At 39.9% G+C, this 27,442-nt stretch overlaps 1 protein-coding gene across 3 annotated transcripts in view; it reads left to right on the top strand.

The window, feature by feature from the left end:
* TBC1D4 (TBC1 domain family member 4) overlaps positions 1–27,442 on the top strand; it is a 107,248-nt gene that overhangs the window by 28,402 nt on the left and 51,404 nt on the right. The window contains exon 1 of one of the 3 annotated variants that reach the window (XM_082774571.1): positions 25,661–25,822. The exons of the other annotated variants lie outside the window; for them this stretch is intronic. Within the exon in view, the coding sequence (XP_082630697.1) occupies positions 25,787–25,822 (36 nt within the window). The 5' untranslated portion in view covers positions 25,661–25,786. Of the gene's footprint in view, positions 1–25,660; positions 25,823–27,442 lie in introns of those variants that run through there. 3 annotated transcript variants of the gene reach the window in all.

Genomic DNA, 27,442 nt, shown 5'->3' with positions numbered 1-27,442 from the left:
GTTAAAAGTTATTTCTGACCACCAACCCAGTCAGCAGGCTGGGCAATAGAAATGGGGTCCTTTAGTTTTGATATTCTCCTAATCTGAGGGAGGACAAAAGCTGAAGCCAAGAAAAAGCTCCACTGTAGTGCAGAGACATAAGCTTAGTGCTCTGAATTATATTGATCAGTCTGTTACCTTCCTGCATCCAAAGAGCTGGTACTCTCAGTCATTATTGCTGGGATTTCAAATTGAGGTATGCATAGGAGATTAACCTGAAAAATCCTATCACTGTGCCCTGTATTTCATAAAGTGCTACCTTCATGAAGTAATATCTCCATCAGTGGTATGGGATGCATTAGTTCTTCAAAGCAGTGTTTCCGAGTTCAGATAGGAGCAGAGCTTAGATATGCGATGAACTCCCATTGAACTCTGTGTGTTACTGTGGGGTCCTGCTGTTCCTGGAGAACAAAACTGCCTAAGAAGTAAGCATTAAATGTATTGATGCTGAAAAGCATGTGAATCTATCACTGGTTTTAACATTCTTAGAGGATAATGACATTGTGAACAGCATGTGCCTTGCTGGATGTGGTAGTGTTTTGTGTGAAGTACAGCCTTGAGTGACAGGTTTAATCTAATTACAGGGAAGCTGATAGCATTAACAGTTGAGGTCTCTCTTGCACAGCTGAACAGCTAGACTCAATGCTGCATTGCAGTGGGTGCTGTGCAAGCATAAATAAAGACACGATGCTGTCCTTGAAGAGCTTCTTTGATTTGTCATACATCCTGCTAAAGCCACCTGCTCTGGGAAGTGGTTCTTGACTCCAGCGCCAAACAGATCAGAGCCCTCTGAGCCTGCCTGGCAAGCTCCATCTGGAGGATATAGGCAGTGTCCATGCTGCCCCGCATCTTGGGCTTTGGTCTGGGTTTCTTGTAGAGCAGGTACAGGGCCTCCAAGGGTAGGTAGGTGCTTCATGTGGTTCAGAGCCCTTCAAACATAAAGGGAGGATAAGGGGTGATAGAGGGTGAAGTGGTACAGTTGAAGGTTAGTGCTGTGATACTAGGGGAAAAAGGGTCAAATCTGATCCAATCTTACTGTTGTCCCTTATTGTAAAAGGGGCCATGCAGCAGATTATCCTTTGCTTAATGCCTCGTGTTTGAGGAGAACAACTGGGTAAGACTGAGAGCCAACAGGACACCTGGGTGTGAGTCTGTATGCACAAGATGGGTGAGCAGGGATGAGGCTTTGGACTGGAATTAGAAGAAAGTGGCAGATTGAAAGGTATCAAAGAGTATTTTCAAACAAATTTATTTTGGTGGCTTCACCTCAAGTACTCTGTACAGTTTTAGGTGCCACAATATGAGAAAGGACATAAAGCTATTAGAGAGTGCCCAAAGGAGGGCCACAAAGATGGTGAAAGTCCTGGAGGGGAAGACGTATGAGGTCCCTGGGTTTGCTCAGCCCCGAGCAGAGCAGGCTGAGGGGAAGCCTCATGGCGGCCTGCAGCTCCCTCACCAGGGGAACAGAGGGGCAGGCGCTGAGCTCTGCTCTCTGGGGACAGCGACAGGACCTGAGGGTCAGGCAGGGGGGTAGTTCTTCACCCAGAGGGTGGTCGGGCACTGGGACAGACTCCCCAGGGCAGTGGTCACAGCACTGAACCTGCCAGAGTTCAATAAGCGTTTGGATGATGCTCTCAGACATATGTTTAGATTTTTTTGAGTGGCCTTCTGTGGAGCCAGGAGTTGGAGTTGATGATCTTTGTGGGTCCCTTCCAACTCAGGATATTCAATGATTCTAAAAGTATCAGCAAAACACTTGGCCAGGTAATTATCCACAGTGATGCACAGCCCTCCCTTCAGTGTCTTTCATATTTGTCAAAAACGTGTTTTGCCATGTTAAATTCATCAAGTACCCATTCAGGAAAGAGATGGTGATGCTCACAGTCAAGAAATGCGTGTCCAGAGGGTGCTTTCAGTCAGCTGGTATCTACTACAGGTACAGGAGATTAGTGACCAAAAGATAGTGAACAGTGTCTTCCAAGGCATTAACACTGTTTTAGAGGGGCTAGTTTACCTAGATCACTCTGGTTGTCTTGACTTGGGCAGTTTTTGCTTAGAATGAACTGTGAAAAAAGAAGTTATCTTCTCAAGAGGTAGAATTGGTAGAAATTTATTATTGCATTTGGAGAGGGAAGACTGAAAACACTTTATTATTAAACTCATAGTATTCATAGTGTTTTCCCAGTCATGTCTGATTTAAAAAAATAAGTGTTAGAATTCAGGTGGAGTTATTGCAGCTGTATGATGGCCTGCCACATCCTCCTTGTGTGTTTTGGAGAGTAGCAGCACAGTGTCAAAAGTCTTCTGTAAAAGAGTTTTCCTCTAAAGGTTGTCTCTGTTTCCGAAGCTTAGGTCAAGTTACTGAATGAACTTCTGTAGAGGAACTTAAAGGCAATTGTAGCCACTTGACAGGTAGTGTGAGGAGCACGTGTTTGAATTAATCACAGTACAGCAAAGCTTCAGAGTGCTTGCAGAGAACTTCACGTGGAGTCAACTGTTGGGAACTAATAGAGCTGGTCACATCTAACAGCAACTGAGTCTACACAACAGTGTAAATGAAATAATCTTGCTGATGAAGAAGTAGTTCCTTGATAAAGGAGCTTCTCCAGCGACTGAATAGGTAATGCTGGACCATCTTGGTCTGTGATGAATGTGGGTGTTTCAGCATTCATTTCTATGACTCATTTCTTTTTGTTTTGTGCATGAAGTAGGACGTAAAGAAAATGTTCTTATTAATGCAAAATGGAATATTTGTGAATCCATGTTTGCTTAGCAAAACACATCTTCAGAAACAGGTAATTCATTTTACTTGTATAAATGGGTACAAACACTTTCTTTAAGTTGTACCTATTTCTTGTATTATGCAGGAGTATGACAAAAGTTCTGTGCTGTAAATTACTTGGGTGATTTTTTGTCTCAGATAAGGAGTTTGCCAACACTTCTTTTGATTAATGATTGAATGCTTATATGAATCTTGGGTTTCACTGCCTTTGTATTTAATTAATGAGAAAAACCTAGAGTCTGAATTTCAGAGCCAGAATTATTTTACTAATAGTATCAGGAAATGTTTCCACAATAGGGCTGTCAAATTGCCTGCTGATTTAAAAGTGTCATGATTAAAAACATGGTAATCTTTTTCTGGCAGAATGTGTGAAATTTCACACTGCAGTTTAATATTACTAATGAAATCACTTCTTTGCCAGACTAAAAAGAAGTTTCAAACTATAGAGTCACAAAATATCCTTACGTACAACTGTGGGATTTGGTTGCTGCCTTTGCTGATGCTCTCCTGTTCAATGTTGGTTCCCTGATGCATGGTTTTCATAGCCTGCAAGAGGGAATGTGTGCATCACAAATCATGAAATTACAGCAAATGCAAATTATTCATGAGATCTCCAGAGTTTTTTCAACTAAATTGCTCTCTAATAATTTTGGTACGCAGCTGGTATTTATGATGTTTTTAAGGGATTTTCTGCTGTGGTGTCTTGGTACTATGACTTCTCTGGTTTATCAAAGCATGTAGTGAAGTGAGGCTCAGCGTGCTACAGGAGTAACAAGGTCAAATATTGAATTCAAGCTGAGGCTTATGAGTCTGTTATGCAAATATTGATGTAAGCTACAATTGGTTATGAGCTGCAGATGTGGATAGGGAAAATGGAGTTGTATTGGAGGCTGAGGAGAATAATTCAATAAAATATGTAGTATATCACTTACAAGATAGACATCTTTGCCTCCTTTTCTTTGCTACACTTACAAACGACATGACTTTCCCTGTTGCTTATTTCTCGACTTGATCTCTCTGAACAGCAAAACTGGCTCATGCCACTCCACACAACGTCTACACAGACAGAGACACACTTGACACGTGCTTCTGCTCTGTGCAATTGGATACACCACTATTACAGCCACCACATTTCTAAGCAGTAGGTTCTTAACCTAAGCTCTGTCTGTTCCATTGACCTTGCTGATGAACAATTTACATTCTTCCAGCAATTTCCACTTAAAGAAATAAGAATTTCCTCTTAATTCCATTCACAGGCATACGGTTTAAGAGGTTCTGCAGCACAATTTGCTGTAAGGTACTTGTACTATGTGCATTAGAACAATGCTAGAGTTGCTAAGGGAGAGAGAAGTATTATTAATGCAGGAAGGGTTGAACTAGTCTGGAAAATAGTCTCTTGTGTCTCGGCAGCAATGTGTTTAAAGGGTAATCTTCTCGTGTCACTTCTATGTCACTTCTACAGACTTGAAGCTATATTATAAGACTTTACGAAGAAAAAGTCCAATTTCCTCCTTTTTTATAATCCTGTATCAACTCATGGTGTCTTTCAATTGACTCACAAGGATTGTACGCCTAGTAAGGCAGGAGATAATTTTTTTTTTCAAATGCTTCCATTTCAAACAATTTTGTCTGTTCCTTTGTGTTGTTCAGAGTGCCTTAAGCAATGTGCATATTGTGCCAAACTTCCGCATGTTCCCCTTTTTATTGCTAAAGCTTACCAAAGCACTGGATTTGCATGGAGTCACATACAAGTAAATGCTTTAGATGTAATTTGGTTCTTGTAACACTTAAGTTTTACAGAATGGTTTCAACCTCTGATTATGCTACTTCATTTATCAAAAATGATAAACCTTTGGTTACCTTAGCTGAAACACATTCTGCACTTGTGCACCTCATGCTTTGCATCAGCTTTTGAGAAGCTACTTGTATGTAGTATTACTAAATATCACTCCTTGGGAATTTGCCTTTATCATTAATGCAGCAGGTGTATATATGTCACTTATGTAGAACGATGGTAATTCATTCCTGCTGTCCTTGTCTCTCACCTTACCACTGAGCATCCTCCTAAAACACAGCTCCAATCCTGCATCCTCTCCTGCTGCAACATCCTCATGCCACTGCTCTAAGGTGCATCCTGTCTGTCTCACACACCTGAGTCTGGGAGTGCAGAGCTCATGAGACACGTCCAGCACTGTATGAAAGAGGTGCCTGAAGCTGCTGCTTATGGGGGTAAGCTGCAGCTGGGTATCTGCTTAGCAGCTGCTTTTAAATGGCAAAGCTTTGAAGTGTTTCAAATAACAGTGGTATGTGTACCTTTTGATATAAAGGATGTTCGGTACAAATAGGAGAAAATACTGAAATACTAAGATAAGCAAATTATGCCGTCATGAACAATGATTCCCAGGGGAGAGCTGACAGTGATAGAAGTTTACCAAAGCAAAACCCTACTTTCACCCAGTTTGGAATGGCTGAATAAACAAACATCCTTGATTAAAAAGAAAGTGGGCCAAGGCGCACTAGTGACTGTTGGTGTTACAGCTCTGTCCTGGAAGAGACACGTTATGTGCAAAGCCAAGGTCTTTATGGTGCTCCATTCTGAACAGCAGATCAAACATGCCTGGGCTTTGCTGCGTAGATTTTACTGTCAATGCCTAAGAAATAGTGGGACTAGCTGTACCTTTTAAACTGGATAACTTTCCTAACAATATTTTTACTTGTACAGAGGTTTGGTTTTGGTTTTTTTCCCCTATGGAAAATGAGGTTAGGGTTTTGGCAGAGGGGTCCATCATGTAGCAGAGCTTAGTTTATCTCATGCCAAACACCAGCACTTGATATCAATAATCTTGGACTCAAATATTGCTCTTGGGTACATTTATCATTCCCATTGTTCCATAACACAGTAGGAAAAACAGTCTTTAACAATTGTTAGCAGAGAAAATTTGCAAACAGCAGGAGCTGAAATGGTTCTTGCAGTTGTGTAACAAAACCCCAAAATGTTGGCAGTGTTCTGGACCTGGAAGGGAATTTTTGTTGGTGAAACAGTGGTTTCAGGCTGGTGTGCATCATTCTGTTCACTTTGTGTGTGGTATTGAGTTACACTGCACATGTAAAATGTAATCTTTAAAAGATGTGTTTTTCCTTTCCCCACCCCAAAGGGAGTTACATGTAGGGAACATCTGACTGATAAATCCCAACACTATGAATTTGAATTCCCCTATTGAATGACCGGCAGTAAAAATTGCGTGATATATTTCTTTCCTGTAGTCAGATCAGGCTTTTCTAGGGTTTGGTGATGGTAGCTTCTGATTTGGCGCATGTGTAGGTTTGAAGGAAAAGGAAGATACAGGATATATCCCTTCTGTTTCTTCCTAGCAAGGGGAACTAAAGCACAGAATACTTTCTTCCCTCTTGTAGTCCTCCCCAGGTTGTTAAACTACAAACCATGTTTTACAAACAGCAAAACTTCCTAAGGCAAATAGTTTTAATTAAAACTTCAGGTGGAGATCCTTTTGACTTTAAAAGACAAAAATCAGTTGAGAAGCTAATAGATTTAAGGAAAGAACAGGACAATGTCTAGTCTGTTTTTAGTTAGAGCAACCTAGTTTGTTACACTGAAGGAGGTAAAACTTTCTTAGGTACATTGCTGTTGTCATTTTGATGATATATGAAAGTGAAAGATGGATGAGACTTCCAGATCTTCTTAAAGACAGGAGAGTGCACTTCCCTTATTTCCTACTCTTTACATAACAGTATTCTCTGGAAGAGTTCTGCTGGATGGCAGCCCTGTTGTTGAACGTGCATGGTTGGGTACCTAGGATCATAAGACCTTGTAAACTAATTCAATGCCATGTTTCAGCACATCTCTGTTAAGCCCATGCTCTCTTTCATTAGACCTCACCAGTGGTGTGGAAAACCTTCAGACCAGCCCTGAGACAGGCACAGGTCAGAGCACAAGACGCATTCCAGCTCTTGTTCAAACCTGTCTGCTTTGCAGGAAAGATACAGGGAGAAGTGTTCAAGTGCTGGCAGCTCTACAGTAACTTTGCAATATCTGTTCTTTTCTCAAAGTAGTAATATAGCAGCCATACAGCGTCTCCCTCCCACCCTCAGCTAGGATGAAAGCACATCAGTGCAACCAGCCATGGGATATGCTGTGCAGAAACAGCATGTGTAAGAACACTGGGACTTTAATTTGGTGAGCTAACCTGGCTGGTCATCAGCTGCGAAGATGTCAGTTGCTTGATAACTGTGCTCTGAAGATGTATGCTCTGATTTCTGTTTGATCACTGAGGCACTCAAAAAAATTTTAAGCCTCCCTTCCATTAAGATTATGAGCCTCTTTGGTAATATATTTGATTCAGAGGCAGGGTTAGACAGGGAGTTCTCTGTTAGGAATTTATATACAACAAAACTTCTCATCCAACATACCTTCTCATAAAACTTTTTAATGGGGTCTCTTGAGAGGCTCAAACATTTCCTTCATCACTTATTCCATAAACTACTTGCCTTTAAATGGTTGCCTGCTTCCTTTCAGGTACTTAGGTGCATCTGTGGTTCATACCAAAGGATTTTAAAAGGATCCAGTGAATGGTGACATATTGCTCCGACTTTATTGTTCCAAATGCTAATATTTAGGTAAATTGTTAGCCTGAATCTTATCAATGAGAACAGATGCTACATCTGCAAGAATAAACTTGTCTTGTCTCTGAAAACCCCTTTTCATTTGGGGTGCATTCAGCTAGTTTGTATTTTTGTAATTGAAGACACTGTTAAATACCTTTATCATCATGTCTACCTGGTGCACAAGACCTCTTCTTCTTATGCTGATGGTATTGGAGAGACTCCCAGACCAAATCACTGATGTAGCAATAATAATTTATAGTGCCGCAAGATATTTTTCCCTTACTCATTATCATGTTCAAGAACAAAGTCCAGGTAGGTGGTTATGTGCTGCCAGGTAGTGTCATAGCTGTTGCTGTATCAGTATCAGCAATGTTGTTGTAGCAGAGCTGTTGGTTGGGAGCAAGTCTCAGCATCTTTTGGAATAGTTAATGGTATAATAGTTGGCTTTTAAGTAAAGGAATTTTCTGTTGTAGGAGATATGATTGATTGGGTGCATTCTCAGCCTGTTCCACTGGTCATTTTAAGTAGAAATCATAAAAAACAACTTCGGCCTGCTGAGCATCAGTTGGCTCTTATTAGAGAACTGCTCTTACTGCTGCTTGTACAGCTTTCCCCAAAGAACGAGAAAAATACTAGCTACTGTTCTTCCTTCTGTCACTGAGAACAAAATCTCTTATTAATTTTTGCAGAACTTCCTAAAAGTGTCATTTGACTACTGCCATAATATTTATTGAAATCCTGACATGTGAAAGGTTTAAATCTTATAGAGATTTAACTCCAAAATCATTTTCCCTATTTAAAAGTAAGGTTTTTCATTGATATACAACTACATCTCCTTTTCAACTGAGCTGTCTTCATAGCTGTAGTAGTTGAATTGATAACATCTTTCAGTTACGTAGGTGTGGGACAGGAAAAAAAGGTGGCAAAAATCCTGTTGAAGTTAAGTACAGAGGTTACATTTAATAAAATACGTCAGCAATGGTACTTGGGGGCAAAGAATCAACTGGTATACTGTAGCTGTGTTTCGTGGGACTTTAAGCAATACCTTGTTTGCCAAGTGATGGCACTGGAAGATGTTCAGGTGTTGCCTTCACAGTGCCATGCAACTTCCAGCAAATGGGTTCCCTTCTACAGGTTACTTCATTGTCATCACTTGCAGATGGCCCTCTCTGACCTCGTTTGGATCACCTCCATAAATTTTTCTGCTGTCAGAAGTCAAATTGCCAAAGATGATCCTTCCAACAAATGGATATAAACTAAGTCTCATGTACAACATGTACAATTTGAACCTAGACGTATATTTTTCTTAACACCTCCACCCCCCAACTCTGTTTAGGTAAAAGCAAAGCCAAAAAAAATAAAAAAAAAAAAATGAAATTGACCAACAGAATCAGTTGGAGGAGACCTACGTTTATTTGACAAGGGTTTGTCTTTTGCTAAACTCTTGAGTATTTGATAGTATTATCACTTTTCAGGTCTTGTGCGCTTTGCCTCTGCCTTTGTCCAAACTTGCAAGTTGATTACTTGTGTAGAAACCTGTATTATTTTCTGAAAGTTCATATGCTTTTCTAGACCACTGTCAATGCACAGCACGGTTTTGGTGAAGCTGGTCCAATAAAGATATCTGTTAGAACAAAACTTTAGCAAACTCCTTAAATGTCTTTTTTTTTTCTTTATTTGTTTTCTTTCTTTATTTATTTTTTTTCATAATCAGTGTTATTGCCCAAAGTTAACCACTTGGAGCTAGCAGAACCACCATTTGCACAAGAGGAAATATATATCTCAGTCTGAGATTTTGAAATATATTTAGTTGCTTTCTGTAAGCAAGGGTCTTCAAGCATGCATTGATTAATGTCTAAAACTTGTGCAAGGATTTCTTGGAAGCTGTAAACTCCCAGATATAAGGGAGGAGCTGGGAGAGTTTTTTCACAGACCCGTCCAAGTGTGCTAAATCGTTCCGTAAATGTGCGTGAGGTGATCCTGTAGCACCTCGCTAGAGCTTTGTGGTGGGATTCCCTGAAGATCCCAGGCTTGCTAGATGCAACTTAGCTCAAGCCTCCCTTGGGTTTATCTTGCTAAACATAAATTCTAATTGAAAGGGATCCAGAGCTGGTAGCAGGGAGACTGCTCCCTCTCAGATTGCTTCCTTTTTCTCAGGCCTACTCATTAAGAAGGGAACTCTCTCTTAATGAGTACATCAGGGGACGGCAGTAGGGCAGAAGGTTGTTGTAGCTGCTATACTATAGATGTGTGGCCTTCTTCCTGTTAGAGTGTGCTTATTACCAGGGACTGTGGTTGGAAACCTTTGAAATGCCGCCGTCAGGTGTGCAGAATGTAGCAGGAAAAGCCCTGCCTTCTCTGATGTTTATCATTTGGCTGATAACAAATAGTACCGCTGGTTCGTTAGCAGCTCAAATGACAGTTGATCATTTAGCCACGCTACAGGGTTAAGAACCTTCTGGATAATAGTGCAAGGTAAAGGGAAGATTTGAAGGCTTTCTAACATATATACATATATAAATATGTATATATGTTAAAAAGTTTGCATATATATATATTTATATATAAATCTGTCCTGGAGAAGAAGGCTAAAGTCTGGCTACAAACCAAAATTAAAGTACATAAATTCTCACAATTAAATAGGTGGATATTAGGAAATGCCTCTGTTGCCTTAACTCACTTGTTAAATGGTGTAACTAGGGGGTGGGTAGATGGTGGTGTATGAAGAATTTGCTTTAAAAGGAATGAGGTTTTTACAAATAGGAATTAATTCCTAATTTATATGAAGCAGAGATGCAAAGGTAATAGGAAATAACTAGGAAAATAACTAGGAGTTGTAAGTAAATAACCAGGATGAAGGCAAAAAAAAAAAAAAAAAGCTTTCACCTGTTCAGTATTACTCAAGATAACAGATTAGATTCAGTAAGTTTGGTTCTGGTATGGTGCTCATTTGAAAACGAGTCTTCCCAATGACTTCAGTGGAAACCAGATAGGAATTTTATTTATTTATTTTATTAATAAACTGAAAAATGCCAGACAACAGAAGAAGATAAGCTGAGTGTCTTTATCTTCAAAGGGACTCTTGCCTGGTTTGGGGCCCTACCTTAGGGCTCGTTTATGCAGAGGTGATAAAAAATTGAGCTCAGTGTTAGTGGATTATTGCTGTTTCACTGTCCTGAATTTATTCACCCAAAGGCATGCAAACCTGTGCTTAACTGAGATGTTCAAGTTGCCATTATACTTCAGTGGCAGCCTAGTAAATTAAATCTATGGAGTCTGGGGTGCTCGTGCCTGACAAAATGTCTACATCAAGGCTTGGTTGAAAGGTGTTTTGTTATCTAACTCTGTTTCCACTGCCTGTAGTGTGCATTCATATTCTTCAGTCAGAAAAACTTATTTTGGGAGAAAAATGGGAAGATACTAAGGGGCAAGAGACAGCATGACAGGGTGGGATTCAGCTAAAGACTCAAGCTTCATCTTCATCAGATTACTACACATGAATAAGGTATGATAATAATATTCCTCACCATCTTTTATTTACTTTCCCCTAAATTATTAATCCAGTCTCATATGTAACTTAATATAACTCGTAATAAATAGTCTTGTCTAAAGCATGATAATTTGTGTTTTGATCAACGGTTTCAGAACAACTTCATGAGTTCTTTAGCTTACTATCATTAAAATATGAGACCAAAGACAGTTTTAAAGTATTACATGGCTGCCTTGGATTTGAAGACCTCTGATTAGCTGAACATGGTACTACATCAGTGTCTTATGTGCTGTTTGGAGTCCATCTTTTTATTGAAAATGAATATGACAGAAAAACAGATTCTCTCTCTCTTTTTTTTTTTTTTTTTTTTTTTTTTTTTTTTTTGTAAAACTTGGCTATATATTAATTAGCTTTTGCTTTGTCTTACAAAATAGCAAAATACTTGCTGCCTATACCCAAAATTGAGAATGGTTTGAGTGCATAAGGGTTGTGTAACACTGGAAGGAAATAAGGGACAGTTCTTGTGTATCTGTAAAATGTGAAGTCTTGTAGAAGCCATGAACAAGCACCATGAGACAAGCTTTGGAGTTGTGTTGGACTCACCATTGTCCTGCTGAGGATGTGGCTCTATCTTGTTGCTCTTCAGTGTAAGCCTTTACTGGAGGGGCAAGCTCCAGATGCTAAGTCTCTATTTTGGCTTCAGAGGCAGTATCGAAGGCAGGAAAATGCAGTCAAATTCTTAAGCAGCAGACAGTGTTGAATGACATATTGCTAAGTGTAAGTATGAACAGGTCAATATTAAATGCAGCAAATTGATATGGCATTGGTGATGATCAATAGTGTAGTGTCTATGTGGTTTATCAGCATTTTGAGTCATTTGGGTTAATAGTATAGAGAACTATGAATGTAACCAATGAAATACTTCAATGTGTTTGGGGCTAAGAAGGAGTAGGAAAGGAGGTCTTGCACTTGTGAAGCAAAGAGATCTTCACCATGCCTGAAATGACTAACACTGTGTTAGTGCTGGTGTGAAATTGTAAAACATTGCGTAGTAAGAAAAAAGTCTAGATTGCTGCAAAACAAATACTCATGCCATTTTGTAAGTTAGGGACTACGTCGTTTTGATCCACTTCCTTCTGCTTTTAAGAGATAAGAAAATTGTATTGTAATCTGCTGGATACCTCAGAAGATTCTGTTAGGCCTTCAGTATTTCCTAGAAAACAAATGTGAAATCATCTGGTGAGATGAAAGCAGAAACAAGAGTGAAGGGAAAACATGCAAATAAAATCCACAATAAGAATTTATTTCATGTAAAGTGATTCAGTTTTTTCTTTATTCTTTAGTCCTGTAGTTTTTCATATTATCCTATGTCCTCAGCTACTTGCTGGACAAGAAACTGTGTTATGCCAGCTGCAGCTGATGTTTGATTAGAGCACACTTCTATGTGCATTGGCCAGCTGAGCAGAGCAGATGCCTTCAGTACATGCTTGACAATTCTCTGTGTGGGTGTCTCTGCATTACCCAGCCACTTACTCACTTTCTCTTCCTCCCTTCTCTCCCTTCCCCTCAAAAAAAAGCAAGCAAACAAAAAACCTAAAAAGCCCCACCTCATGGCAAACATAAGATTGATCTTAGGGCAACGAGAAGTCAAATTTAGTGGGAGACTTGGGCTCTGGATACTTATGAGTATGGAGAAGGCGAGATGGAACTGATGATGTAATTTCATTTAGAAGCAAAACAAAACAATGAAACATAAATTAGATTGCACTCTTCATGCTACTTATCTGCTATGCAATATGACTCGACTTTACCAGGGAATGGAATATCTGGAATATCACTTTCTGAAGTACGAAGAAACAGAACTTGATGCTTAAAAATACACTCGAATATGAATTGTGTGTGATTTGGAGCTTTTAAAATTGGAGCTTTTATATCACTTTTACACAGTTCTTACCAAATCCTTGAAAGTGCTTTGTTGTTGCTTTGAAGTGTTTCCAGGCAGAATTCAGTGCAAAGCACTTAGCTTTCCTCTTAGTTCTCCAAGTTCATGTAGAAGTTGCATGGTTGTAATATTTTCAGTTGCTTAGTACATAAAGACTCAGTCCTATATTTCAAGGAGGAAAAAAAAAATGTTTGATGGAGGCCTTTCTACATTGCTGAAGTGCGCGGGGTGCATCTTCTAAACTATATCTGACTCCTTGAATGCATAGGAAAATGGTGTCTGTATGAGTGCCTTCAGAAAGACTAGGAAAGATACTAAGTGGATGCTGCTGACCCACCTTGTTTGAACAATTTTAGGCTGTCTTGAATTTGGCTGCTTAAGGAAATGTTAGCAAGCAGTTACATATATGAATGACAGGTGAAATAGAGGGGGAAAGCTTTATCTTCTGTCTTCTCTTGGGACAGATGGACATTGTTCTTTGGTTTAAGTTTTGGGAGCAAAGAGGAGGAACAAAGGAGAAAAAATATGTAGACTTAATTTGTTCACTATAGCCTGCAAGAAAAGCTTAGGCTTTATTTAAAGGCAAAAAAAGTCAGATGAAAGTAGAGAAGCTTTTAAAGTTAAAGTATAAAGACCTTCAAAATCGTTGCACTCCATTTTTATGTAACATCATAGCAGAGTGGTGTTTTTTTTTTTTTTTTTCTTTTTTCTTTTCTTAAATGATAAATCAGTGGAAGGGCAGCATTTGAGCAAACGAGTTTCATTGCTCCTCCCCTTCACTGCTAGCAAGTAAATGAAGAGCATTTCCTCTTTAGCTTCCTAGTCAAACAGGTAGGACTGAAGCACACAGAACCCCCTCATTCTTCTAAAGAACAAACAAGCTCCTTCAGCTGTCAGGGATTAGGTGAGAAAAGGTGACTTACTTAGAAACAACAAAAAAACCACCCACACACTCCCAAAATGTTTTGACATTATACCTAGGCTGCTTCTGGTTAACAACAACAACAAAAAGATGCAGAAAATGTTTTAACAGAAGTTATAATAATTCTCATGTAAGAAAAATATTTTCTTTCTTTTTCTATTGCATAGGCTTTACAATCACAATATAGAGGTCTTACAACATACATCAGAGCAGATGAGCCTATGCAGGCATTTAAAACTCTGATCCTGCAGTTGAATTTGAGAGGAAGACCCCCTGCTCTTTCACAGAGACCTGCTTATTAGAAATGATTCTAGAATGCAGTGTAGCTGGACTCTTCTGGACATGGACCTGAAAGGAGACAGGTTAGATAGAGTCTGCATCTTTACAATAATGGAGAAACACTGGTGGAACAGGGTGGGATAGTAATTACTGCTGGAAAGAAGAGAGGTTTCCACTTTTCATCTCCTTCTTGAATGCCTCAGAAAAGTAAGTTCTTTTTCCTCCGAGCAGATAGACTAACAAGTTCAGTATTGTAACCGTAACCTTTCAGTGGTGAACTTATTTGGCAGGTCAGCCAAATAAATGAACTTGCACAGGAATAGAATGAATGATGTAGTGAACAAGTTCACTTTTTGCCATTCTTAATATAATGAGGATTACTTTTTCAGTTTCTGCTTTTAAAACTAAAAGCACTTGCAGAAGGTCCTTGGTGAGCTCTCAGAAGAGAGCAGAACAACAGGAACAAACAAGGCTGGGGATTGTAGCCTCTTGGCCACGCTTCTGTTCCCTTGCCAAGTGCTCTGAAGCCCACTGTGCGTGCCACAAGGTTTATTTACTGCACCTTTGCGTGCAGTGGGTGTCTCTTGCTCCCTTCCTTGCTGACCTCGTATTAAAATAAAGTCCTGCTCTCCAGTTCCTGGCTGTGTCTCAGCTGAATGTGGCTACAGATGTAAAACCACAAAGATTAGGGTGCAAAAGTCTCCTGTAACTGGTGTGCTCCCTGAGGCATGAGAACAGCTCTAGGATTAAGTTGCAGGTGTAGTGACAGCATTTGGTGTTTGCCACAAGATAATTTTCTGCTTCAAGTTTGAAGTCTCCCCCATTGGTGATATGTCTGTCAGCGGGTCGCTAGCAGCAAAGGCACGCAGTAGGACCTGCAGTGTCTGTACAGTTCAGGGATTGTTACTGTGTTGGTCATCCATGCTGTGCTGTGTAACACTGTGATTAAATCCAAAAAGTAGGCTGTGCTTGAAGAAGAAATAAGAATATTTAGCAGTATATTGATAGTAATGAAATGGTAAGTGTCTGTGGTGGGTTAACCTTGCCCAGCACAGCAGCTGGACACCAGTAACCTACCCCCCCAAATGGAAATGGGGAGAAAATAGGATGGAAAAATGCATAGGTTGAGCTAAAGACAGGCAGATCACTTACCATCATGGGCAAAACAGACTTGGAGAAAATTCATTTTTTGTCCAACTGAAATCAATTTGGATGTTGAGAAAGAGAAGAAAAAAAGAATCCATCTCACTTCTTCGTTCCTGGCCTTCCCTTCTGCTCCCAGCACTGCAGGGGGATGGGGAACACGGGTTGTGGTTGGCAGTCCATAACGGTTCATCTCTGCTTCTCCTTCCTCCTCGTGCTTTGCCCCTGCTCCACTGTGGGGCCTCACCATGGCTGCAGTCCTTTGGAAAAGGCTTGGGGCCTTGGGCTCCTGTCAAAAGCCTGCCTCGCTATGCCCTCCCTCTCCTGAGCCCGAAAGGGGAATCTCTATTGTCATCTGGAGCAGCTCATCCCCTCCTTTTTCTTTCACCTGGATGTTCGCAGGGCTGCTTCTTGCCCCTTTTTTCCTCAGTCATGTCTTATCCAGTGTTTTTTTGCCATTTCTCATATAGGCTGTGTCTGGCATGGGGCAGCCCAGGCCTCTCCTCATGGAGGAGCCCTGCAGTCACCTTGCCATGGGATGCTCCATCCAAAATCCAGTTTTTAATTAGCTGAGAGGGGCATATAGTCTCCTAAATTGCAGTGTGGCTTTCTGGAAAGGGAAGAACAACAAAAAGTGTCTACTTGAAAAGGTAAACTTGAGCTCTTTTTCTTTTTTCTATCATTTTTAGACTTCTCCTTTTCCCTGTATGCAGAATGAAGGGTTTCTTTCAGTGCTGCCTACCAACTTTGCACGTCCTCTTATATGGCTCTAATTTCTGCTGGCACTGGGTTGCAGTGGTGGAAAGTGGGAAAGTTGAGAAAAAATCTCTCCAGGGGAAAACACAAAGGCTTTGCATTCAGACTGCAATTCTTATTCAGGAAAGGGGAAAAGCAAACTTCAATCAAGCATTGGATCTATCATTTCATTTAGAGCTGTCCCTGTTATCATCACATTTGTTTTGTCCTCCCATGTCATCTTGACTATCCTCCCTTGGCTATCAAAGTAAATACAGTATTTAAACATAATACATAATTTAATTAACTTTGTATTAATATACTATGCAAGCAGCATCCATCTAAAAGCATTTAGCTTCTCAGTGATTGCTCTTCTCAGATCTGTGGGCAAGCAGAGGCTTTGTTAAGTGGCTGATTAAATCCAGGCTGAGGACGTAAACCTGAAATCTGCTGTTTCTGTGCTACCTGTGGTGCCTGTAATGGGCTTCAGTAAATGTGTTCAAGGTCTGGTGGAAATGCAAGGTTAACTCAGTGCGGGGTGTTTTATCACAAAAGAACAGTGTGTGTTTTGCTAGATAACGTAGGGTGGTGTTCAGATAAGCAGTCAAATAATATAAATAAAGCTTTGTTCTTAAAGTGATGAAGGGACATCTTGTATTAGAGCAGCTCCCTCCCCTCTTCAGTCTAGTAGACTCTAAATACTTTAAATTACCTATGGACTTTATAGCTCTGAAACTCCGTTTTTGCCAGTTGATTAACAGTAGCTGCTGGATAGTTTCACAGGCCATGGTTTTTCACCTGTGCTCAGAGAAATCCTGCTCATGAAACCCATGAATGTGCTGGGTAGAGTTGCATTGGCAAAACTTTGATTTTTTGTAAATGACCAAGTGGAATTATTTTCATACTTATTATGGGCATGAGCATCTAAGTAAACCCTGAAAAAAAAAAAAAAAAAAAAAAAAAAAAAAAAACCAGTAATGTCTGTAGTCTAATTTGTATGCAGCTATAATGACAAACATTTTTGGTGTGATATCTTGAGAAATTACTGGGGGAGCTCTTCAGCATTTCAGCTTCCAGGTGAATCTCCTCCTTGTTGGCTGCATGTTTAGGACCAACAGTTGAGGCAGGTTCCCACCTGTCAGGAGTTTCATTTGTTCTCTTGTCACTACCCATATCATTGTTCTGACAGTTGGAAGCTTTCTGATTGTGCTCCCTGGAATCACAGTGTAAGACACACACACAGTTTTTGTCCACTGAGGTTTTGATAGGTGCCTGGAAATTCCAAGGGTGACAGCGAGGGTGTGCGTTTGTGCTTTCAGCAGCTGGTGTTGCTGGCTCTTTCACCTCCTCCCCAACACTAATTTCAAGCTTTGAAATAGCAGGTCTATTTCAAAGACTCCACTTGTTTTGAGAGGGCCAGTACTATGTCAGTAATTACATTTTTTTTTTTTTTTAATGCTTATGCCAGTACTACTGAGCTGTTAGCTGCATGAATCATGATTTCAGTTTCCAGTTATGTTCCTTTGAGAACCGCAGAATCCAAAGTGCTGTATTCTTGTACATTTTAACATAGCAAATGATTTGTAAAAGTTTAACTACCATTTACTTTGTTCTTATGAGAATATCAGGTCTCGGGATTTGACAGCTCCTATAGGTGCAGGTCCTTTTTATTCCCCCTGGAAAGCATGGTAAATCAAAACCTTGAAAAAACAAATCTCAAGGAATGTAATTAAAAAGCAGTGGGTGATTACTTCCTCCATCAAGTATTTTCCTCTGTTGTCCAAAGCTTTTTTTTTTTTTTTTTCCCATATAAAGAATCTTCTATGTTATGAAGCTGGTGCATAGAGAAAATAAGGCTGTAAAGAAAACAAACAAACAAAAATATTTTTAAAATCCTTGTGTAGTACATATGTATTCTCCCAAATATCCATATGGCTTTTTGCTTGCTGGATTAAACAGTAGAATATTTCATAAATGGGTAAAATTATACAGATATCTTTTTCTTGGAGTGACAGCTCCTTTACTGTAAATTTCCAGATTATGAAACAAGATGTAACTTAAAGGCTGGGGGGAATCCTCATTTCTTTATGGCAAGTGTGCATCCCTTAGGTTTTATCAAGGTGAGGCTATTAGTGAAGCTTGCATGTCATAAGCAATTTTTAACTGCTTGGGAATCCACAGCAGACAATTGGTGTAGCTATATGTTTACAACACAGGGCTCTTGGGGGAAAAAAAGTTGCCTGCAGGATGACCCTTTGTTTCTGGTAAAATACTTGTTACAGTCAACGTTTATTACAGCTGCATCACCTTAATTTGATCTTCATTTCCTACCTATATTGATTAGGTACAAGAAAACAAACAAACAAAATGCTAGTGCTGCCTATTCTTCTTTATCAGTATGCAACTCTTACGGTAATCAGATATTTGCCATTGGAAATAAGCCTTGTATCTCTTACATCCTGTATTGCACCTTCATAACACTTAAGAATACTCAGTATTACACCAGGATATTATTACATGACATATGTCTGTTATTACCTAATGTGTCTCCTTGAAGTTCTGCCTTAAAATTAGCCTCCTACTTTCCTATTTATCCACTTAAACCAGCTAATGATTTCTGGAAGTGACTAGCACTCAGCCTTAATACTTTTGAGATATTTTTTTTTTTTTTTACTTGAAAGACTATAATTCTTTGGTCTGCAGTCATACCTAAAAACTTCAGTCCTGTCAATCCAGCAACTTTTAACAGGCCTTGTTCTGCATGCCTGTAATTAGCTGAATTGGTAGGTAATGCTTTTTTGTAAGCTCTTACTTCAGTATGTCCTTAACATGGATTAATTTCTAATGGGTGCTCGAAGTACCTTCCTCTTGTCTTAGTACAAAAAAGGGCACAAATTTTAAATCTGCTATGTGTTAGTGTTTTTTACCATATATATAAAAATGCTACTGAGCCTCCCAATTTCCTTGCAGCAATGCTGTGTTCTTCTGGAACCCCTATCCACTATGGTCAGCCTCAGTGCAGGCATCATCTAAACAAATTAGCCTAACAATCATTATGAAGCATCTCTTCCAAGGGGAAGTGATATTTTCTCACATATTACACACTGGTGAGTGATTTTGAATAGCTGTTTATATGCAGTACATCTTTGAAGCAGTCACAAAGGCCGAACAAGGATTGTGATAAGCGTTAGTCTCTTGGCGTAAAATAGGTCCTTTTATACAGTATTAAGCAGTATTCACTGCTTGGGGAAAGAAAGCATGTTTAAGATTATAGATTAAACAAAGAAAAATGAACTTTCTGCTCTGCGCAGAGTGAAATACAGGTTGGCTGTCTAAGGTAGTAGGGGTATAGAAGCTCCTTTTACATCATCCCATAGGGATGCAGGCAAGGGCTGCAGTAGTTTTAGTATGATATAAAGTTGAGCATCCGAGTCTGAGCTAGTCATTCCCGGTGTTGCTATGAAGGGAAATAGGCTATAAAAAAATCTCTTTACAAGGAATTAGGTTGAACCGTCTGTGTAGAGAAGCTTCAGCTTGGCAGGTTGCAACTCTGCAGAAGGCTGTTCTCACGTACCACTTTGAAATGATTTACATACCAAGTACTGGATTTGGAAGCAAATATCTGTTCTTATGTTTTTCTGTTGTTTTTATTTCCTTTTTTTTTTTTTTTCTTTTTTCCTCATTACATTAATACACACAATAACCCTTTTGTAGTAGACTCCTCATTTACAGAGAAAAAAATCCTACTTGGGTCAGCTTGATTTCTGTTCATCTGAAGATACAAAGATGTTAGTATATTCAGCTTTAGTTACTTCTGTTTATATAACATCTGCAAATCCCTGTGAACTAAGCTCCATCTTGGTATGTGAATTTACCTGTGCTTCTGAAACAAATTTACTTTTTTTTCATAGTTTTGCTGGCTGACTGTCCATGTATATTTCTGAACTTTTTCATTCTAATAAAACCCTCTTGATAAGCTGTGAATCTCTTACTCCTGCTTCATTGTAAAACTCCTTTTTGAAGTTACCTAGCTTATGCAAGATGTTAATTTTTCTGAGAGCAAAACCGCAGAAATATGTCAACTTGTATACTAGGCTAACTTCGGCTCCCTGAGAATTCATGAACAGTACAGCACCTGTGATTATGCCAAATGTGATTTCAAAACTCCCTAGGGAATAATAAATCTAACTAGTGTTGCCAACTTTTTTTTTGAATTTGGGATAAGCTTTGTAGTGGAGATTTCTCTTGTTCTTCTCTGAAGTGCATCCGTGTCTACTGTATATAAATGTATGGAATTGTTTTGGAAGCCCTTACAGGTGTCCCAGCTGGAATGCTGGGAAGGCATGCATGCAGATCCCACTACACAAGAGACTGAAGCTTGATGAGTAAGATGCAGCTTGTCTTCCTAGGTATGATGGTGGGTAGCACATAACAGATATGTTATGAGATGCTCTCACTCTTACTGAGACAACTGCCATGTCTCCTCACTGGCTTTGCAAAACAAGTTTCAGCCTTGGCTTCAGTGAGAACAGGACATCCAGACGTGACCAAGAACAAATTCCAATGTAGATAATTCCCAGATAGGGGGAGCTCCCATGGGGGAGGGAGGGGAGATGAGGGGAAGGGGGAGGAATGAAGTTCATTCCTTAGGGGAGCAATAAGCTATTCCTATTCCTGTTAATAGTCTTGTGTTCACTGCTAACTCTCATCAGCAAAATGACTTTCAGTTGCAGAAAGAAGTATTTCATAATCTAGACCATCTTAAGAAAAAAAATAATTAGTTTCAGCTGCTGAACGATGAAACTGGATAAAAGTGGTTTTAAATGCATCCATCCAGAGAAAAGTGTCTTCTTAGGAAAGAACTCACATACTTACTTCTTAAACTTGAAGTTAGTTGAAGTCTGTTATTTCTTTGATTACAGCTGAGCATGTGCAGTAATATCCTAACTGAAATGATTAAAGAAACTCCAGTGGTATTCTGAAGTGAATGGGTTTCATAAAATCCTTTAAAATAACTTATTAAATGTCCTGAGAATGCTGTTGGGTCAGTGGCAACGGCACTCTTCCCTTCTCGTTCCTCCCCATGGCAGTCCAGAAATGGGTGTTTAGATTTTAGGCTAGAAACAGCCACGGTACAGAAATTGCCATGTTATATCTAAGTATGCTTTTTCCAGGCCCTAGACACTGGGGCTCTGCTGCCCTTCTGCACATGCAGGGAATACACTGTAACATATAGGTACCCAAGTAGGATGTGCTAGTAATACTAGGAAGACGAAGATGCTGTCATAGGAGGTAAAGCAGCATGGGCTTTGGTGTGCTTTAACTATCAGCAGCAATTAGTGAAGCACTACAAATGCTACTTTACCTGAGGTATATGCAAATGCTTGCCTACAGGCAGAGCCCCCTGCCCTGCCGCAGCTCCTTTCCATCCGTCTTTATTCTCTGTATTGATCACCTGTTGTGTTTTCTTCCTTATGCAGGGACTGCCTTTATGCTGTCTCTTTCCTGATAGTTTTACTGAACCTGGTTTATAAACCAAAGCAAAACACTTTCTCACAAGCTTTTTGGGAATATATGCAAATGGTCTCCTGGGTCTTTATCGCCTTAGATTATTCAGCATGTGTATCACTGCTGGAGCGAGAGTCTTGCCTTACTGTCTCTTCACTTCATCGACTTGTCTCGGAGCTTTCTGGGAAAACATCTTCTATTACCCCTGAGCCTGGTGAACTGGGCTTTTTTTATTATTATTATTAATGGTAACTCCATAGCTATTTTGGAATTCCTCCACGTGGAAAATATAAAACAAGCGCTTGCAGCTATTGAATCTGAGCTACTTACCCATTCGACTGTCTGGATGGATTTAATTTTGAACGCCTTATCTAACTGTGTTGAACTCTTTTCACAGCTAATATAAGCAGCTGATGAAATCGTAGCATTGTAAGAGCTGGAGATGGACAAGATTACACTTGTGACTCCCAGCGAGAGCAACACTTGGCGTTTTGTGGCGTTAGCTGTGCCTTCAGGCCTGATGCTCTCTGCCTCCCCCAGGCAAAGCAGCGATCCAAGACAGTGGTGCTGGAGGAAGCCAGGCTGGGTGAAAGCTTCCTGCTCTGCCAGGCTCCTGGTCTCCAAGCAATTGGGTATTTGGCCTTCGGGCCGGTAGGGCTTCTGAAGCCCCCTTTGCTGTGTTTAAGCTAGGGACCTTCGCTGGCTCTTATCTAGTTAATTGTTCTACTGGTTGCTTAGGCGGTTGATACTGAGGCAAGATAATGTAGTTGCTCTTGTAAACAGTGAGATTACCAGTCAAGCTGGGACTTGCACAGGTGGGTATTTCTAAACTACTAGAAACTAATGAACTTTACTTGGCAAGAGTAGAGAAACTGTTGAAAGGCTGTTAGGTTCCAGTCCATTTTTTTTTTTTTTTTTTTTACCAGGTGCACACTGGCTGATGAACAGTGTGCATCTGTCTTTTACAGTTTCTTAGTGAATGATCTTTCTAGCAAAGGAGCCTTGAATCAAACAGTAATTTCTTACTGTTACCTCCTAGGACTGCAATCAAGACTAGCTGGGAAAACATCAAGTGGAGAAAAAAAAACTAATTCATCGGTTTTGTGTCATTTAGGAATTTTTAAAATCAGTAAGGGGATTAGTTCCTATTATTGCAGTACCTATGTCCTGGACTAGATATTTAGACACCTGTCAGCTCTACTAATTTTTCCCAGAGTCGGACTAAACACTCGCCATCTTTTCTTTCAGTAACTGAAGGTGGCATCTATCAGAAAATAAGTTACAAAGGTCATGTTGAATCCCTGGAAGTCAGATGCAGGTGGTATTTAACCAAATGTGGGCTGATACTCACTCTAGGAGTCATTGTAGTATGCCATGCAGAAAGGAGTCTGTAAACTTTGATCTCTTGTTAGCTTCATAATCAATATATTAGTTCATCTCTTTAAATAAAATTCTTGACAGTTTCTGTCTAAAATTACTGAACTAAAAAGTTCTGCTGCCTCCTTAGACATGGAATACATAGTTGTCTTAGCACTTGCACCTTAAATCTGCTAAAATGAAATTCCCTAGCTTCTGATCTGCCTTTGAAGAGTGGCCTTAAATGGGCAAAATGCTTCAGTGAGCTGTCCAACTGTAGCTTTTTATTTTTATTTATTTTTATTTTGTAAGGAAATGAATGCAAAGAATGCATTAATTGTTTGGGAGGTCCATGTGACCATCTTATCTTCTCTGACAAGCTCTTTTAAAAATAGGCTTTGCAGTAGAAACAATGGAGATCTTAAAATACAAAAACAAAACAAAAAAAACCCAACCACAAAACACATCATCATCTTTAATAAATCTCTTTCTAGAAAATGAAGTGCCAAATTAAGTTCAAAATGCAGTTTCAGGAGTAAATCTGCTATTCATATCTTAATTTCTGCTTTCACACTTTTGAAAAACTTGGGATAAAACTGTTGGAAAGTTTTAGGTTGAATTAATGTTGCAAGCAAGCTGTAGTTTGCTAAATCTTTTACTGGGAACTACCTCCTGAACTTGGAAACAAACCCGAGAATACTTGCATATGCTCAAAAAGTATATAACTGCCAGGTGAATTGAGACTTACTATTCCTTATGTTCTCTGAATATGTAGATCCTCGTCACAGCTGTGCTTTTCTGTCCTGACACTTCTTCAGGCTGTGAAGTTATTCCAGCACGGTGTGTGTGAGCTGTATCTGAAAGGTGGAAACGCATAAGTTTGACTGGCCTAAGTGTAGGAGCAAAATACTGAATGCAAGAGCCTTGCACTGTGCTGTCACTGCCATCTCTTAAGGTCTTTGATATACCGTGGTGGAGTGCTAGCATGCAAGTATAAAAAAAGGCATCTGTTGTCTGCACAGGCATCCAGACAATCTTGTACCTCTTACACATTCTTTCCTGTTAAGCAACTAGATCCCCCTTCTATCGGTATCCTGCCTATTTAAATTTGGATACTTGGCAAAGAGCATCCTGTGTGCGTGTAGCACACAGAATGTGTTAGGTGATCCACAAGTTTCCAGAAGCAACTTGGGTAACGTGGTGGGTTCTCGAAGCGTAAGACTTGCAACTGCTGTAGACTTTTCTGCCCAGCGACTGCCCCGAGACTAAATAGTGCAAGTAATTCCTGGGTTGACCTCAAGTAAGATTTAAAAAAATATATATATGTATTTTTTTATCATGCCTATCTAAAAATCTCTTTGCATTTAGGCTGGTATAGTGGTGGTATTCGGCTCTGCCTTCAGCAGAAATATACAGTGTCCCCAAAATATGGCATGAGGTTGAATATCGGAGTAAAATAAGCGCATTGATCTTAGTAGTTCTTTAGAAGCAAACCTATTTTGGTCCTTAGCAGTCATCTGGGAAAAAAGTATAGGCCAGGGAAGTAGGGGACGGACTGTGTTTCTTGAAAACAGAACTTTATTATGTGCAATCCATAAAGGTTTTCTTGGTTTATTCCCCACGCCTTGCTGTAGGTCTCGGCTACACTTGTGAACCTGTAGAGAAGAGCAGACACATGAAAGCAGAGGCTGCCAGGGGTGACTGTCAGCTAGAAGCTCCAAAAGTGGCCTCCACTGGGTCTTTCTTTGCCAGTTCTTCCTGTTCTAGCTTCCTTGCTACTGGGCTTGTTTCATGTTAGCACAGACTTGCAGCAGAGTGAATCAGAGCTGATGGCAGATGCTTATTACTGCCTGCTGAGAACTTGACTTAGTGTTTTATAAACTGTATTTTTAGAAGTACGCTAAGTGCAGGTGGGTTAGAGACATGCTAAGCAATTCATCTGTTATTCTTTTCATTTATGATAGTATTTCTCTTGGCTGTGAATCCTTGTTTCAGTAAAACTGAAGATAGTTGGTATTCCCTCAGCACAGAGTCAGCTGATGGAGACAAATTCTTCTGTTACAGTTTTTAAATATCTCTCGCATAAACAAAGTCAACAAATCGATTGTGTGACTGCGTAAATTGAACCTCTCTGAGTTGGTCTTTTCTCTTTTTATGAGAGAGATGCATTTTTAATAGTGAATGCTTCTGGCGTGTTGCCATCAGTGTGTGATGCAGCAGGCTGCTATAGATTTAGATGTATAGAAGGTCTGGATGATCAGTGCTTGTACTAACTGGATGGAGCTAAACACTTACATCAGTGAAATTAGCAGTTAAGAGGTTTTTTTCCCTCTCCCACTCCTCTTTCTGGTTGAGAAAAGTTATGGATATATGAAACCTGCCTGGTATTTGGATGTGCTTTTACAGAAGATACGAACTTTGCCTTAGTGTTGAATGTTTGATATGTAGCAGGATATATGTGGCTTATTTTGTCTCTGTGTTTCACTGCAGTGGCTCAGTTCTATCTTGTGGATGTACAACTTAATGCTGGCTGGAAGGGGAGTGATGTCTGTATGGCTGCTGTACGAAAACTATTTTTTTTCTCTCACAGCACTGGCTTCTGATCAGTAGATGTTGAGCTTCCAATGAAAAGCAAAACACAGAGTATGGATTTGTAGATAGGGTCTTGTCTCTCTTTACTCCTCTGTCTCATTTCTATTTGTTTTCAAATACACAGAGACAGAGCGTTAGTGGGGCTGTAGCTATGCAAACCCGAGCTTCCCGCCCCAAGTCAGGAAATGCCTGGCTTTGGAAACACAACGGCTCTGCTCCGAGCCCTGCCTGTGCTGCTGCCTTCCCATGAACAGAGCCTGAGGAAATGCCTTGAATTCACCACCAGCGGATCTTTCTGCTCCCACTTCTCACAGGAATCTGTTCTCGAGTGCTCGTGCTTGCTGCTCCACGCTTCAGTGGTGGTTTTGCTTGAACATGCCTCTGCTTCTCAGCTGGAACCCGCGCCAGAAGGTACCGATGGCTCAGTGCACGCGGGGTGTTCACTCTTCTCCTTTCTTGCGGTGTGTCAGAAACGGTCTGGCACGAGGGCGAGCTGGGCTGTTGGTGCCGAGCTGCTTCGCTGCTTTGAAAATAATCATCTTACTAGAACTGCTGTCATTAAGGAGCTGGAGCTATTAGGCATGTTTGTTAGATTAGGCCTTCACAGCCATGCTGATGGTTTTCAGCCTTGCACTAAGAAGAGGGGCTCTGCTTTGTTGATAAACTCCAGGCAGAAATTTGCCATGTAGAAATTAGAAACAAACTAAAAAGAGTTGCAGCATAATGAAGTTCTCTCTAGCTGTGGATATGAAAATATCCAGCAAGTGAATTTTGTTTTTCTTTGCAATATTCACAGTGTTAAAGTTTTAAGTTTCACTTTAAATTGAAAGTACTGCTGGGCAGCTATTGCTGGGTGTGTTTGTATGTTAGTCCTCCAGCAAAAACAGGGAGCTCCACCTTTGTTCGGTGAAGGCTGTTGTAAATTCAAAGGAAGTATATTTTTTAATGCTTTAATTTCTGTCACTGCTATTCAAGACAGTGTGCAGTATCACCATGGAGATACTCTGCCTAGAGTTGTGACAAAGAAAAAGCACAGAAGAAAGCTGCTAAATGCTGCAGCATGCATGATTTAGTAGGCTTGATAGACTCTATTTTACAACTTCAAGGTATGGATGACAAACACCTAATAATTAAGTTTCTTGTTCTTTTTAAAGGAGCATTGATAAAGTTGGAGTTCATTTTAGCAAAAATCTAGTTGCATGACATGAGAAGACTTGATAAGAAAGTTTCAATGTGGTGTTAAATGTTTTGCCTGTGGTCCTCTTTTACTGACTTTGGTTTTATAAAGTCAGACGAAAATGCTCGCATCAGTTCTATCAATTTAACTGATGTTTCCAACACAAACATTTCTGTGTTGAACGTAGTTATGCTTCTTGATGTATAGTGGAATGTTTTTTTGGCTGTACTGTACTCATATGCACCTTGAACAGTGTACTGTTTATGCTTGAGGAAGGTATTTGTTCTCCTTCCACAACCCACTTGTAGGCCTAGTCACAAGGGACAGGATAGGGTGGAGCTCACGAACTGCAGAGGTGGAATTGTAGGAGGATAATATTAATATAGGACATATATTAATATATATATTTTTTTCCAGGGGTGAGTATTGCAGTACTATTCCAATCTAGCTGGCCAAATAGCTGATGCACTGCAGTAGCTCTAACGTCTATAACCAATGTTGTAGGTGCAAGATATAAATGGAATAGATTCAAGGACCATTTGGCTAAAATTGATGCAGTTACTAGTTTCAGTTTACCAAAACTCTACAGCCTAGTAAACAGAGTTAGAGAGAGCTTAACTCCTATCCCTCTTTAATTCTTATGTTCAGAGCTGAATCTTACTGTAGATGATGCAGAACTCAACTAGTGACATCAGTTCTGATTTGAGCACAGCTGCCATCCGTTATTGAATCACCACATATTGAATCAGATCTAACTAGGTAAAGAATGATTCATACAATTTAAGGCTACTCAAATATGCCTGATAACTGATTTAATTTGGATTCCCAAGTGGCTTTTTCCTTAATTAGACTTA

Source organism: Aythya marila, assembly GCF_965140915.1.
Source record: "Aythya marila genome assembly, chromosome: 1".
NCBI lineage: Eukaryota > Metazoa > Chordata > Aves > Anseriformes > Anatidae > Aythya > Aythya marila.
This window is presented reverse-complemented; position numbering and strand designations above follow the sequence as displayed.